This window comes from Phacochoerus africanus, chromosome 15 (genome assembly GCF_016906955.1).
Source record: "Phacochoerus africanus isolate WHEZ1 chromosome 15, ROS_Pafr_v1, whole genome shotgun sequence".
Taxonomy (NCBI): domain Eukaryota; kingdom Metazoa; phylum Chordata; class Mammalia; order Artiodactyla; family Suidae; genus Phacochoerus; species Phacochoerus africanus.
The window spans coordinates 30,077,475-30,094,271 of record NC_062558.1 but is presented as its reverse complement, the minus strand read 5'-3'; the positions used below and the strand labels follow the sequence as shown (position 1 = coordinate 30,094,271).

General features: G+C 45.6%; 1 protein-coding gene across 1 annotated transcript in view; it reads right to left on the bottom strand.

The window, feature by feature from the left end:
* VPS37B (VPS37B subunit of ESCRT-I) overlaps nt 1-15,194 on the bottom strand; it is a 32,492-nt gene extending 17,298 nt beyond the window's left edge. The window contains exon 1 of the mRNA XM_047761289.1: nt 15,001-15,194. Coding sequence (XP_047617245.1) covers nt 15,001-15,111 — 111 coding nt within the window. The 5' untranslated portion in view covers nt 15,112-15,194. The remainder of the gene's footprint in view (nt 1-15,000) is intronic.
* Nucleotides 15,195-16,797: the final 1,603 nt, after the last annotated feature.

Genomic DNA, 16,797 nt, shown 5'->3' with positions numbered 1-16,797 from the left:
TCCCAGAGACTTACAGCTTCCCTGCTCTCTGGTAAAACAAGATGTCCCAGATCTACCTTACATGTGCTGCCCCCAACCCAGACCCACCCTTCTCAAAGAAATACTGCTTCTTTTTGTGGGAAATTCATTTTGATTGATACTTTCCTCTCCAAATAAAATAGAAAGTGATATATAATACAAAGATAAAAAATGAAAGAGGAGTTTCTGTCGTGGTGCAGAGGAAACGAATCCGACTAGGAACAGCGAGGTTTCAGGTTTGATCCCTGGCCTCGCTCAGTGGGTTAAGGATCCAGCGTTGCCGTGAGCTGTGGTGTAGGTTGCAGACATGGCTCGGATCCCGTGTTGCTGTGGCTGTTGTATAGGCTGGCAGCTGTAGCTCCAATTAGACCCCTAGCCTGGGAATCTCCATATGCCTCGGGTGAGGCCCTAAAAAGAAAGAAATCTTAGCCTTTGTGCTTTCTACTATTTCTTTATTTAATTTATTTTGGCCATGCCCACAGCATGGGGAAATTCCCAGACCAGGGATCAAACACACCACAGCAGCGACCCAAGCCACTGCAGTGACAACGCCAGATCTTTAACCTGCTGCGACATAAGGGAAATCCCTGTGCTTTCTACTAAAAAAGTTCAGGTTGCATTAAGTCTTAAAAGATAGAGCTTACGTATTAGGTGACAAAAAAGGGTAGCAGATATTCAGCAAGGTTAACCTCATCTCTTTTTGTTGTGCTATACTTGATCTAGCTCACCAATTAATTTTAGGGTAGATTTCACAAAAGTCACATGCAGTTTGAGTTTTGGGCTTTAATACTAAAAATTAGATTGGAGTTTCTGTCGTGGCTCAGCGGTTAGCAAACCTGACTAGCATCCATGAGGACGCAGGTTCAATCCCTGGCCTCGCTCAGTGGGTTAAGGATCCGGCGTTGCTGTGAGCTGTATTGTGGGTCGCAGATGTGGCTCAGATCCTGTGTTGCTGTGGCTGAGGCGGAGACCAGCGGCTACAGCTCTGATTGGACCCCTAGGCTGGGAACCTTCATGTGCCACAGGTGCAGCCCTAAAAAGACCAAAAAAAAAAAAAAAAAGTTATATTATTAGAAAACCCAAATTCATCTTCCCAGTAATGAACTCATTTCACCTGAGTCTTCCAACTTACAGCAGGCTTTCAGGTGGAGCCTGCAATCCAACCCTACAGTATGTCAGAGGTGAGCTGAAAACACAACTCAAAGTGGCTTGATTCAATCCAAAATGTAACAGTTGTTGAGTTGGGGTGTTTAACATGTTAACAAATTAAGGATCTGAAAATACAAATAATACAGTGAAAGAACATTATGAAACTGTTCTAAAATTCAACAATCTTGTGGGTTGTGTGAAACCATCTCCAAGGCTACAGCCTACTCAGGAAAGGGAATGTGCCAGCTGCTTATCAAATGTTCCACCAAAACAACCATTCAACAAACAGCATATTAGATTAATAAAGACTGCTGTTTCTTTCTTTCTTTTTTTTGGCTTTTTAGGGTTGCACAGGCCGCATATGGAGGTTCCCAGGCTACAGGTTGAATCAGAAGCTACAGCTGCCGGCCTACACCACAGCCACAGCAACACAAAATCTGAGCCACATCTGCGACCTACACCACAAATCACGGCAACGCTGGATCCTTTAACCCACTGAGCGAGGTCAGGGATCAAACGTGCATCCTCATGGATGCTAGTCAGATTCATTTCTGCTGAGCCATGACAGGTACTCCCCAAGACTACTATTTCTAATCGAAGATGGCAAGATCCTTCTTGCTGAGAGAAACTTGCTGTCCTCAGAAAGCAGCAAGCGATGGGATGTAGACTCAACCAGTCTTTTCCATATGGAGCTGGCTTGTATCTTAAAAATTAGTATGTTATTCATTGTATGTGCAACGGACCACAGAAATGCAAAAAGCTAGGCTTGAAAATAAATGGACTAGCCCCAGGGAAGAATTAAGCGGTCTCAGTGACACACAATTTGGGAGTTTCAACTTTTGGCAGGCACAAAATACCAGGGTGTTCCGATGTTTTTTTTTGTCTGTTTGTTTTTTCCTAGAAGACTTATTTCCTAGTATTCACAAGTGGAGGAAAAAAAAAAGATCTCCCTACTTCTTGGACCCTTGTAAATAGCAGTGTCAATAATAAATGTTACTTTCCTGGTATTACTGGCTTTGTAATTCCTGGGGACTAGGGGTAAAGGAAGAAAGAGGTGAGGAGAAGGCAGGATGGAACCCAAACTGATCACAATGTTACCTGACTCTGTCCTTTCTCCTAAAAGCAAGGGGCTTGTCACACTTGGCCCCACCCTAGTCCTACAGAATCAGACTCTTACAGCCAGTAAGCCAGTAAAACACAGAGCAGCCCTCATTTCATCTTATAAGAACCTGTTAGAACTGAGCAGTTTGGTTTAAGCAGTAAATCACCAAACACAACATTTTTCAAGACATACAACATTTATCCATTTTTTTTTCCACTTAAGACAAAGGTCTTTCCTTAGAGAAAGGGGCCACTTGCTCAAGTTCCAAAAATTCTTTACCCAGACTGCATCCTCTCACGTGGGGAACTTAGACACTGGACAAGCAAGATGAGAGCAGAATCCTTCTGGAATCTTCAATTTTCCCCCCAATTCATTCCATACCTAACTTACTAGCAAGCTTTTTTTCCTTAGTGAATCACCTCATTTATTCACTAGGGGAAAAACTCTTTCCAGAACACTGTTTTCACACTCTCTTCACATACACGGTTCATCAGCTGCAGAAGTACTTAATGAAATCATGTAATTATGGTAACAAAATCAGAATGAGCAGATCTGAAAGCAAACACACCTGACACTTGGTAATTACACAACTGCAGGGTGGGAGCAGAAATGTCTGGGCATTTAATAGTGATGGGGGGCATTAATCATTATATCTGATGAAGGGCTAGAGAGCACCAATTACTGGAATACTTTAGTTAAGTGGGGGGAAGTCAATTAATAGTGTCTACTGTAATTTTGAAAAGGAGCTTCCTGCTCCCCTGTCCAAAAGAAAACAGCCCTTAGAAGAAAGAACTCACTCTGCTTTTCTTATGTGTAGTTTCTTGCCGGGAAAACCAACCAAAGCGTTCATTTGTTTAGTAAGGGCTTTGGGGTTTTCTCCTTTTCTCTTCCTCTTAACCACAACATCCCAGAAAAGCACGTGAGATTTTCTGGGATAGTCTTTATACAGGTGCAGATAAGAAAATGCCCACCCAGGTAGATCCCAGGTGTGTATCAAGACTACATCTTTTAGCAATTTTGCTTTTACCTTTAAAATACATTAGGACATGAACTTTCCAACACCTGACTTAAGAATTCAGTTTAATAGATAAAATTTACTTTCACATGACTGAAATTATTCATCTTCTACTCAGTATGAGAAAATGCTATTCTAATAACGAGGTTTTGTGGGTTTTTTTTTTTTTTTAGTCCATGGGTAGAGAAAGGGATTAGTCAAAGGAGAATCAGACACTCTAAATTATTCTACTTAAATTTCACAACAGGAGTTATGTTATGGCTCAGTGATAACAAACCCAACTAGTACCCATGAAGACACAGGTTTGATCCCTGGCCTCACTCAGTGGGTTAAGGATCTGGCATTGCCATCAGCTGTGGTATAGGTCGCAGACGCAGCTTGGATCCCAGTGGCTGTGGCATAGGCTGGTGGCTGCAGCTCTGATTCAACCCCTAGCCTGGGAACTTTCATATGCCAATTATAACCGATTTAAGGAATAAGATGTTCTAACTAAAAGAACTGCCTAGATACTTAAGACTTGCCCATTTTCCAAAAAAATATTACATGTTGGTATTTGAACTGTTGTTCATTCAAAGATGTTTAATTGCAATACAATTTATGAAAGCAAAAAACCCGGCACCTAAATTTCCAATAATAGGGATGGTCACATAAATTATGGCATACCCACATGATGAAATAACATACAGCCATAAAAAATCACATCATGTAAGAATCTTCCGACAAAAAAATAAGAAAATGTCCAGAGCATAACTTTAGGTTAAAAAACAATACAAAACAGGAGTTCCCATTGTGGTTCAGGGGTTAACAAACCCGACTGGCATCCATGAGGTTGAGGGTTTGATCCCCAGCCTTGTTCAGTGGGTTAAGGATCCGGCATTGCCATGAGCTGTGGTGTAGGTCACAGACGCGGCTCAGACCCTGCGTTGCTGTGGCTCTGGAGTAGGCGGGTGGCTACAGTTTCAATTCAACTCCTAGCCTGGGAACCTCCATATGCCGTAGTGCGGCCTTAAAAAGACCAAAAAAAAAAAAAAACAAACCTCTAGAATACAGAAGGATCCCAGTGGGAGACAACAAGTAAAGAAAACATAAAATGTTTAACAATGTTTATCCCTGAGCAGTGGTATTACGTGCGACACTTTTCTTCTTTATAGTTTTCTGTACTTTCAAATTTTTCTATAATAAACAAGCTAAAAAAAATTTCATTTTTAAAGGTTTTGACAATTGGGATCATAAATTGTAAATACTATATTACTTTCTTGCCTTCTTAGAGTATCTGAAAGTAGGATAGCCTTTGATGAGAAAATCGTCAAACACCAAGTAACTATAGTGCCGCCTGGATAAACCAATACCCCTGGGCTGTGGAAGCAGATGGATACATTTATCCCCTTAAATAAGCATTTGCCAAAGTGTGCCCCAGGAAACCTAGCCCCACGAGATTGATTGACTGAGTTTGACTGAGTTCTGTCATGTAGTAAGTGTGGGAAATACTGTGACACACGCTGGCAGTAAGAACCAAACCAAACAAAGCAAAGCAAAGCAAAACCTCTCTTATTTAGCCACTGATTTCCCACGTTTCTTTACCATGGAACCCCTTTTGATGTAATCACCATTAGTAGCCACAGAATTAGGCAAACACCCTAAAATCAAACAGTCCCAACTACTTCATTAACAACTATCAAAGAAGTTCCCGTTGTGGCTCAGCGAACCTGACTAGTACCCATGAGGATGTGGGTTTGATCACAGGCCCTGCTCAGTGGGTTAAGTATCAGGTGTTGCCATGAGCTTCCGTGTAGGTCGAAGACGAGGCTCAGATCCTGGATTGCAGTGGCTGTGGTGTAGGCCAGCAGCTATAGCTCGGATTTGACCCCTAGCCTGGGAACTTCATCTGCTCCAGGGCGGCCCTAAAAAGCAAAACGAAACAAAACAAAAAAACCAATCAATTATCACAGCTTCATTTACTGGGCGTTTATTATTGTCACGTGCTATGTTTCAGCATTTACAAACATTATTTTATTTAATCCTCCAAAAAACTTCTAAGGATGGTATCTTAATACTCCCATTTTAAAGATGAGGAAACTGACATTTAGGAAGGTTAATCTGTGTCCAAAATCTAGCAACCCAAATCCTATCTTAATCACTATGCTTAACAAAGCTGATCTTACATTTTTTGTGCAGCTTCATTTATTTCTCGATGGTAAAACTGGCTCTACTAGCTTCCCTCTACACACTTTTAAAAATCTGTCACTTGGAAGTTCCCGTTGTAGCTCAGCGGTAACGAACCCGACTACTTCCATGAGCATGTGGGTTCGATCCCTGTAACGAACCCGACTACTTCCATGAGCATGTGGGTTTGATCCCTGGCCTCGCCCAGTGGGTTAAGGATCCGGCGTTGCCATGAGCTGTGGTGTAGGTTGAAGACATGGCTCGGATCCAGCATTGTGGCTGTGGCACAAGCCAGCAGCTGTAGCTCTGATTAGACCCCTAGACAGGGAACTTCCATATGTCACAAGTGTGGCCCTAAAAAGCACAACAAACAAACCAACCAAAAAAAAAAAAAAAAACCTACCACATACCACCAAACGTAAGTTGCATGTTGACTTCAGAGATGTTAAAGTGTGAACAAATGTGTCGTAAAATCAATAAAGTATGATACGAAAAAATAAAAATAAAAACCTGTCACTGATAGATAAGCCACAGGACCAAACACGTTATTTGAACTGTATGTAAAGCAAAACCCAGCAGGCTATGCACAGTGTAAGTAAGCTCTTCAAGTCAGAGATTTTGGCTGGCTGAAAATCTTTTTTATCAGTCCTCTTTCAGCCTTCTAACGGATCTCCCTGCTTTCTGGTCTTACCCCTCAAATCCATCCTCCCCTGGCTGCCTAAACCATCTACATAAATTGCCCAGTATGTCCACACCACTCGCTGGCTTAAAATCCACCAGTGGCTCAAAAAAAAATTAAAAAAATCCTCCAGTGGTTCCCTCTGACTGGAGGGTGAAGCCCAAGCTCCCTCAGCAAACTCAGGCCATCTGGTCTCTGCCTGCCTTTCTAGCTTCGTACCCGACCCCACCCCACCCCCCATGCCCAGTCCCCTCCGCAAGGCCAGCAATATTCCCTGCACACTTCCTCTGCCTCTCTCCCCTGTGCCTGTTCCTGCTACCCAGCCCCATGCCTGGAAGCCCTTCTCCCTCATTACCTGGTTAACTCATCCTTCAATCACAGCCCATGAGTCATCTCCTCCAGGCCCAGGGAGCACTGGGTCTCCCTCCCACTAGGGCGTGTCCTCACCTCTACTGTTTCACATGTACACTGTTTTGTGAAATCGGTTTTTGCATACCTGCACAATCCCAAAAGATGAAAACTCTGTGGCTTAGTGATTTCACATCCTCAAGGTGCTCCATAAAGGTTGAGTAAATGAATAAACTTCCTCGACCTCAGCTGTGCTCATATTAATGAAAGCTGCTGTCCGATCCAAACATTAATTAGCACCTACTCTGTCCCTGTTCCAACCCTGGCCCTGGGCTATGGCTATGAACATAACCTCAAGGTGCCATTAGCTAACCTTGGAAATAATAAAAGATTTGATTTGAAAGAAATATTAACTATGACACTGTCTATAATATAACAACTATTCAAACATCTGCTTTTCACACACTCTCCTTGGTACAACAAACAATGTGGCTCACAATTCCATGAGAAATGCTTTTTAAAAGCTTTCCCCCCATACGCTGCCATGTAACCTACTGACAGCAAAGCTACATCTACCATTCTACTTCCACTCTTTCCTATGAAGAAACTCTGCAAAGAGCTTCCCTCTGTCTTTGTTCCACTGGGTAAGATCGTTTTCCTGAATAATGATGGGATCTGAAAACCCCACAGCTGAGGAAGGATATACACCAGCTAGAACTCTTGCCTCAGCGTGTTCTGAGCCTCAGAGATCACACCCGTGAGCGCTGGCTGACACACAGGTCATTATAGATAACTCTGCACTGCTACCTGGCATAATCCCCATAGCAACGTTCTGCGACAAATACTGTGATAAAAGTCAAATCTACAACAAAGTTGGCTTAGCTTGAGAGCGCCTCAATTCTGCACATGACAATGAGGCTAAACAAGTTCGGCTTGCTTCTGGGTTCCTCTTTTGACTAGTCTGTAAGCATGCATAACAGGATGTCAATTTCTTTGCAATGTCAAAGCATCAGACCCCTTTCTCCCTGTCCTTCAACGGCACCTTTCTCTCAACCTACCAGTTAGTCTTAGTGGCCTTTCAAACTTTTATATTCTCCTTGATTTCAACAAGCCCTTGGAGAAGGAAGCCCCACATTTGTTATCTCAAAGCAGACTGTTCCCATGGGCTCCAGAACCACACTCCTAACTGCCTGCCAGGTGATGCTATATAACCTCCCTGCTTGTCCCCCACACCCAGGCTACCACGATCCCCTCCTCCTGCCTCACTCTGGCCCACTCTCCTACTCACTTCCACTCTAAGCCCAGCTATCTCACGTGGCAGCACTAAATGGACACATCCTATGTGCCAGGCGTGTGCTAGATGCCAAGGACACAGGGAAGCAAGTGACTTACAAAATGTGTGTCAAGTGCCACAGAGGAGGCATACAAAGAGGCTAATGGGCGGTGTGTCTGTGACTGAGAGGGGAGAGCATTGGGAAGGCAAAGCTGATGGGGTCCCTCAATGGACAGGGAAGGGGGAGGGGCAGGTCCACAAGGCCACTGACTTGTGAAGCCAGTCCAGACATCAGGGCAGCCTCCCCACACCTCTAGCCCAAATCCTAATTTCTTCTGACCAGCACTTCTGATCCCATCTTCAATCTGGTCTTCCTGAACCTCCCGACGCCAAGCCAGCCTACACTCTGCTGCCAACATAATCTCCCTAAAGCGTTCCTCTGATCACGCTGCTATTCTGCTCCAAAAAGCAAGGGAAACTCAGTGCTACCAAATTAACCACCGCTGAGCTCACGTCCTGGCTCTCTGCCCTCACCAGCTTTATTTCTCGTCACTTCCCTTCTCACAAGCAAATCTGATCTGGCTAAAGATGGTAACTCACTGGTCATAAAACCTGTCCCATGCTTTCCTGCTCAGTGCCTGTGCTCAAGCCGTCACTCCTTCCTTAGCTCCCACTTTTGTCCGTCAAAAATACCTAATTCAAGACAGTGGCTCCCTGGAGGATCACGCTAAGGATGTAGCAGAGGGTTTTTCTCTAGCTTGGTCATGTTTTTTCCTAAGCTGCTGGCAGGTACACAGACGTTCTTTACATCATTCTACACTCTCTTACAGAAATTACTGCATTTGACCATTTATTTTCTTGCTTCTCTTTTTTTTTTAAAAGGCCACCCCCATGGCGTATGGAAGTTCCCAGGCTAGTGGTTGAATGAGAGCTACAGCTTTCACCAGAGCCACAGCAATGGGGGATCCAAGCCACATCTGTGACCTACAACGCAGCTCATGGCAATGCAGGATCCTTAACCCCCTAAGTGAGGCCAGGGATCAAAACCACATCCTCTTGCAACAGAAGAAAGGGTGGGGGAAAAAATATAATTGTAATGTATACATGTAAGGATAACCTGACCCCCTTGCTGTACAGTGGGAAAATAAAAAATAAATAAATAAAATTAAAAAAAAAAAAAAAACCACATCCTCATGGATACTACTCGGGTCTATTACCCCTGAACTCCTTATCACTTATTTTCCTAAATCTTACCCGCCTTTCGAAACCCATCTCTTGTAGTGAGTTCCCGTTGTGGCTCAGCAGAAACGAACCTGACTAGTATCCATGAAGACGCAGGTTCAATCCCTGGCCCTGCTCAGTGAATTAAGGACCTGGCGTTGCCGTGAGCTGTGGCATAGGCCAGCAGCTGCAGCTCTGATTCGATCCCTAGCTTGGGAACTTCATCTGTCCTTCAACATCATTTACAATGCACCTGTGGCCTTTCATATTTTCTTTTTTTTGTTTTGTCTTTTTGCTATTTCTTTGGGCCACTCCCGAGGCATATGGAGGTTCCCAGGCTAGGGGTCGAATCGGAGCTGTAGCCACTGGCCTACGCCAGAGCCACAGCAACGTGGGATCCGAGCCGTGTCTGCAACCTACACCACAACCTACACCCGCAACCTCATGGTTCCTAGTCGGATTCGTTAACCACTGCGCCACAACGGGAACTCCCTTCCTTATTTTCTAACTCTCTCTCCCTCTCTCTCAGGGCCACAACACATCATATGCAAGTTCCTGGTCCAAGAGTCGAATTGGAGCTGCAGATGAGGCCTACACTATACCACAGCCACAGCACACCAGATCTAAGCCACATCTGCAACCTACATTGCAGCTTATGGCAATGCCAGATCCTTAACCCACTGAGCAAGACCAGGGATTGAACTCGCATCCTCAGAAACATCAGGTCCTTAACCTGCTGAGCCACAACGGGAACTCCTATTCTTTCTCTCTCTTTTTTCTTGGTCTTTTTTTTTTTTTTCTTTTGTCTTTTCAGGGCTGCACCCACGGCATATGGACGTTCCCAGGCTAGGGGTCTAATCGGGGCTGTTGCTGCCAGCCTATGCCAGAGTCACAGCAATGCCAGATCCGAGCCACGTCTTCAACCTACACCACAGCTCACGGCAACACCGAATCCTTACCCCACTGATCAAGGCCAGGGATCGAACCTGCAAACTCATGGTTCCTAGTCGGATTCATTTCCGCTGCGCCATGATGGGAACTCCTCCTATTCTCTCCTCTAAAAAAATTTTTTAAAAATAAATAACTGTGGTAAAATATACACAACATAACCATTTTTTTTTGTCTTTTGTTGTTGTTGTTGTTATTGTTGTTGCTATTTCTTGGGCCGCTCCTGCGGCATATGGAGGTTCCCAGGCTAGGGGTTGAATTGGAGCTGTAGCCACCGGCCTACGCCAGAGCCACAGCAACCACGGGATCCAAGCTGCGTCTGCAACCTACACCACAGCTCACGGCAACGCCGGATCGTTAACCCACTGAGCAAGGGCAGGGACCGAACCCGCAACCTCATGGTTCCTAGTCGGATTCGTTAACCACTGTGCCACGACGGGAACTCCAACATAACCATTTTTAAGGGCATACTTCCAGTGGCATTAAGTATATTCACACTGTTGTGCCATTATCACCAACAACAACTTTTTTCCTTTACAATGCCTTACACACAGTAAGTGCTCCACAGCCGTGGAACTGAAATGGAATCTTCCTGAAATGGCAGCAAGGACACTATGCCTTTTAGTTTTAGCAACAAAAGCTAACAATAACAACTTACTGAGTGCCCACTCTGCACCAGGTGCCATGGTAAGCGTCTTAAATACTTGCCTCATTTAGCCCACCCAACAATCCTATGAATGGTAGCTCACCTTTATTTTCAACGGGAAAACTGCAACTGGAAAGACTGGATACTTGCCAAAGGTCACATTGCTGGTATCAAAAGCCAGTTCTGTACTATACCACCCCCACTGCACTTTTAATCAGTGGAAAAGAAGTGAAGAGCAATTAAATAAAATAAGGGATCAGATTTCACTAAGCCAGTCTAACAACTCTGAAAATCTAAAAAGAAAGGGAGCTAACCTCTACTGAAAGCTTCCTCTGTACCAAGTACTATCGTCACCTGCTATTTCGCTTCGCCTCACAAGTACCCAAAAAGGTAGGCATGGTGACTATCCTCACTTTACAGTGGAAGCACAGAGTTTTAAAATAATGAAGTAAGTCACAAAACACTGATGCCTTCTTTAAAAAGAAAGGTAAGATCAGATAAAATTAGATTTCAGAAAACATTCTGGGCCACAGTAATTTTTTACTGAAAGAGCTAAAGTAATAGATCCACGGAAGGGAACATTTAAACATATAAGTTGAAGCCTTCACGTATACAATAATGACTGTACAACATGAACAGAAACAAACTCCAATAAATAGACACTCAAAAGAGTTTTAGATCTTCGCTTCTAAAAACCAGTCCCACCAGCATTCAGAGCTTGTTTGAGGAAGCAGTCCCTGGATTTAAAGTAAGGTCGGTACATTTCAATGAGCCATTATGATTCATGCAGCAGCTTCGCAGCCCCGCACCAGAACACGCCTTAGGGAAACAGCTTCTTCCAGACTCTACTTTCCACAAAACAATCTGTTTTTCAGACCCTCAGTTTTTTACATGTGGGCATTTTCACTTGCCACAGGAACAAAAATCCTTAATTTAAATCCTTAGTTAACACCAACCAATCAGCATTTCCTCAGAAAGCACACTGGGAGAAGTGACCCAAGAGGTGCGGTTTAGCTGCCTAATCCCCTAAGCGACAGTTCCTTTTAAGGGAGTGCCCTGCAAATCCAATGGGGTTAACGTGGACAGATAGAGACAGGCGCATTCCACTGCCATGAAAAAATAACTTCAAATAAAAATAAAAACGTGTGCATAAGAAACATCAGCCCAGAGCAATAGGAAAGACCCTAAAACCACTAGGGATACACTACAACTGCAGACAGACAAGAGGAACAGGAAAAGATAAACCCACGGGCAGAGAAAATGAGAATGTCTACAGCTCTGACATGATTTGAATCTAGTCTCCAGCTGGACTAAAGCTCAGATGTCACAATTAAAACAATGTAAGAGAAGCATAATGCGCAGCTGTATTTAAACCTAACAGCGAATGCCTTCAAACCTAGCCACACTTTCCAGTTGCCACAAAATAGCCCCTCAGGCTTGAAGAAGCCTTACTCTACAATTTAAAACACTTCCTTCTGCCAATTTAAAAAAAAAAAAGAAAGAAAGAAAGAAAGGCTTTGGTTCTGGGTAAGAGATTCTACGCTATGAAAGCCCTGTTCCACTTACTGTCTCATCCTTGTCCTACTGAAATAATCATTTTGACCACAGCAAGGTAAAATGTTTCTTAGGGTAATGGCAAAATTTACTGTAAATTACTGAAATAAGACCCTAATAACTGGTTGGGATGATCTGTATTCATGACTGTCAGTGGTCTTTCTAAAAAGAGAACTACAAATGACTGCTAATTACAATTACTCTTTGTTGAGCACTAACTACATGCCCTGTTAAGGAGTTAACTACCTACCTGAGGAGTAATTTAACTTAACCATGTGATCTAATCAGGAGGCGTCAGTGTTGAGATGCACTCTCTCACATAATCCCCACACTGATTCTAAGAAATAAGTATTTCCATATATTCTTCCCCAGCAGAGGCTCACAGAGGTGAAGTGACTTGCCAGCAGTCACACAGCTGAGAAGTGGCTGGGTCCAGCCTGGAATATATGATTCCAGAGCCCGAACAATTAACACCTCATTTGGTGCCATTTGGTCAAGAGTGGACAGTTCACAAAGTGTTTTCTTCTACTGTGTCTCACAGCCACCCCAAAATAAACCGAAACATGACGTCAGCAGCCGAGTGAAACCACCATGGCCAAAATCCCGGTTGTTCACATTACACCTGTTCTTTCAGAAAAGCACCACATGACCAGGGCAACTCGGCTAGCTGAGCTACCTGGCTAAAGTATTTTGGTCTGCACATTCAGTTTCCTTGTTTTAAAAGCACTACACCCTGAAGAATAAACTTCTTCGGAGTAATTTAACTTAACCATGTGGTCTAATCAGGAGGAGTCAATCCGTATTTGTATAGGGTGCTCTGGTATGAAGGTCACCTTTACTCCAAAAAAAAAAAAAAAAAGTCCTAATTTGCCTAACCCTTTAAGTAATAATCTCCTGTTTCTGAGGTAGAGGAAACAAGTGACACTGTCCCTAACAGCCAGAGTCAGCAGAATGACTTGACTCCACAATCTTCCCTCCACTAACAGGCAGTTTTTTTCTATTAATGTTCTACTAATACAACTACAGTACTCTGTTTTTACTTATACTGGATAGTCACATATGATAAAATAACTTGTAGGCAGTGTTACATATTAGAGAAACATACCTATCATTTCATTATTAAACTAGAAAGATGCCTGCTGGCAATCAACAAAAGGTCTCCCGGCAACTGAAGAACAGAGAAACTCGGCAAAGATTTTCTTTCTTTTGGGACATGAAACTCTCATTCAGTCAAGAAAGATGGATTTTGTCACTTATTATTCTCTAAAATGGAAAGTGCCACAAGGAGACCAAAAATGGGGTAAATTGCATCTCAGAGCAATGTTATATGTGCCAAGTTACAAAGCCCGTGAATACAAGGGGTGGATTAATGGAAAGACTGATACCATCTTACTACAGTGGCCTCTCTGTAGCTCAGGACAATGATCTGTTGAGGGTTTTCCAGTGATTTTGAATGTGCCTCCATACAAGCCCCCTTTTAAGGGGGCTGGCTCACTGCTGAACAATCCCTCTCCGGAAAGAAAGCCAAAAGCCCCCACACAGGCTTCTGGGTGAGAAGCTCAGCCCTGTAGGCGTGGGAAGGCTCAGGCTTTAGAAGACAAAGGAGTAGGAGTGGGAGATGGGCTGGGGAAAACTGGATCAGCCTGGGTCCACCTGCCTGGAGAAGACCCAGACTCACAGGATTGGACTTTCAGGGAATGAGTTCAAAAGGGCTAGGAGAAAGGACGAAAAGAAAGCACACACTGCCAACGCAAGAGTGAAGTCAGCTACCCCTGAGAACAAACCACACCACAAGGGATGGAGTGAGACAACCAGAAACAGCAACGGGCATGTACGTTCCCGAGATTGGGTGGCCCCTCTACTATCAAAGAGGTGGAGGTTGGCTGTTAGCTCTCCCCCGCTTTAGCTTCTCCCAAAAACCATCTCCAGGAGTCCTCCTTGGCCCCAAGAAGGAAGGACCCTGTGGGGCAAAGCAACCGTACTAGAATTACCACATTCCCTTCTTCCATGAGGGGGGCAACTCTTCCCAGTAAGGGGATCTTGCTGCCACCCTGAGGCCCATCCACAAGACAGAGGAGAATAAGCCCCTGGGATAAGGCTGTTAAGACTGAGACCCCTTCCAAATGAAGTCAGACCCTGCAGTGCCCCTCTGACACTGAGGGACCTTCAGACACACAGATAGGTCAAATCTGAACCTGGGAAGTTGGTGGCCTTCTACCTCCCACCTGGGAGACCCCTGCCCAACCCTAAAGCCCATCTCAGAACTACCTCTTCAGACATAGCTACAGACACTCCGCCCCCAAAACTCATCCTGGACCCCCAATCCTCTAAGATTTATATCTAGCTAGTCCACTCAAGCCCCTCAAAACCTATTCTCAGACCCCAATAACTACTGATTCCGCCGTACCCCTCAACCTTCCCCTCAAACACTCCCACGCCTGCCCAGACCTAGCCCTCGGTCCCCTCCCTCAGTCCAGTCCCAGGCTCCCCTAATCCTCGACTACCGCCCTCCCCACCCTGTCCAACCTAGTCTCGACACCCTAATTCCCTCCTCCAGACTCGGCCACAGCCCTCCACGTCCCAAATGCCCATTCCAGGCTGTCTAATCCCCGCTCAACTCCCTGTGTCGGGTCCTCGGCCTGAGGACCCTAGCCGCCTCCTCAAGCCCCGTCCCGGGACGCTTTCCCCAGCTCCACCCCAGCCTCGGTCCCCTCATCCCCGACCCTGTCACAAGCTCCCCCATTTCCCATCCCAGGCAACCCAACCTAACTTGAGGCACCGCGACCGCCTCGGGCCACCACCAGCCCGCCGCCGGACCCCCGCGCCCCCCCCGCGAGGCCCCGCCGCCGCCGCCGCCGCCGCCTCAAGCCCCGTCTCGGCTCACCTCCTCCATCTTCTGCACCATCTCTGTCAGCTGCCCCTCGTCTTCCAGCAGCTCGTTGAGCTGCATCAGTGACAGCCCGGCGAACCGAGCTTCGCTCCCGGCGCCAGCCATCCCCGCGTACCGGCCGCCGCCGCCACCGCCGCCGTTGCAGCTCTGGCCGCCAGGATCCCGGACCGGAAGCGCTGCCCGCAAAGCCCGCCCACGGCGGGGGGGGGGGGGGGGCACGTGACGCCAGACCCGGTCCGTGACGTCATCGCCGCGCGGGCGGGCGGACGTGACGTAGAAAGCTGAGCACCTGGCGCGACCCGTGCTAGGGGTCGGAAGTCCTCCCTGGAAAGGGTGAGAGCTTCTAAGGAAAGGGGATGAGACCTGGGATGGGTTTGTGACCCAGCGAGTGGCGGCAATGATGTCACTGTGGCACAGGAGAGTGGGCAATGATGTCTTGAGAGCTTTTCCTCGAGGGAAACGCTGAGATCCAAAGAAAGCAGGCAGGATTTTCCTTCTGGTGCAGCAGAAATGAATCTATTATCCATGAGAATGCAGTTCGATCCCTGACCTTGCTCGGTCGGGGATTCTGCGTTGCCTTGAGCTGTGGTGTAGGTCGCAGACGTGGCTCAAGTCCCCCGTTTCTGTGGCTTCTGTGGCCAGCAGCTGTAACTGATTCGACCCCTAGCCTGAGAACTTCCATGTGCCCGGGGTGCGGCCCTAAAAAACAAAAAAATAAATAAAAAACAGATAAGACAGTGGAAGGATGTTCCTGCAGCCTAAGCCCAGCCTGACTCAGGGAACCACAAAGAAGGGGACTTTATAGGGAAACAAGTTTAGATGCCTTTGGTTCCTTGGAATTGTGGAGCTACCAAGTCATTCATTTCACATATTTGTTAAGACCTACCATGTGGACTAGGAATTGGGTTTAGAGTTCTAAATAAAATAAAAAGGACCCCTGCTTAACATGGAGCTGACAGACAGACAAAGCAAACAAAAAACAAAATGATTGTAAACTGGAAGCATGCAAAGAAGGAAATGAATGCTGAAACAGGGAAGACCTTCTTTAGAAAGTTAGAACATTCTTTAGAAAGAAAACTTTTTTAGAAAGTTCTTTAGAGTAGTGAAAGATGGCTCTCTCAGAGAAGATGACTTGCAAGGAGATCTGAAGGGTGGAACCAGCTGCCATTCCTGTAGGAAGCCCAAGGCACAAGACCAGCATGGGCAAAGGCCCTGAGTCAAGACTAGCCTGGTACATTAAAGGAATGGCAGAAAACCAGTGTGGCTGGAGCATGGTGAGCAAGCCCCACCGAGTGGCTGCTTTGCATCACCTCAGAAGTTGGTGTTTAGACATCCAGGTAGGCCAAGCTGTGCTCTTTCAGAAATGACATGATTTAGGGTGCCATTGCTCAGTATCCTCGGTGTCTAGAAGCCTCTCAAGATCTAAGAGTCTAGGAACTCATTATCCTGCTTTGGAATCTGCCACAGTTCTAGTTGGAAGAAACCAAAATCTGAGGTTAGCCCGCTACAGCCTCCTCATTTTACACATCAAGAAACTGAGGCCCTGGAAGGAGGAAGTTTTTGGGTTTTTCCCAAATCAAATAATTGGCCAATCTTCTGGCTCCCAGTCTGGAATCCGCCACGCTGGCACCCTACTACACTGACCTCGTCACATAACTCAGCAGTGAGCACAGTCGAGGCATTCAGTAAACCCTTATTGGCTGACTGATGAGCTTTGTGTATGAAGATGATGTCTCTGCTTCCCCATCTAGAGAACATAAGGTCTGAGTTGTCTGCCCATACATTAGATTG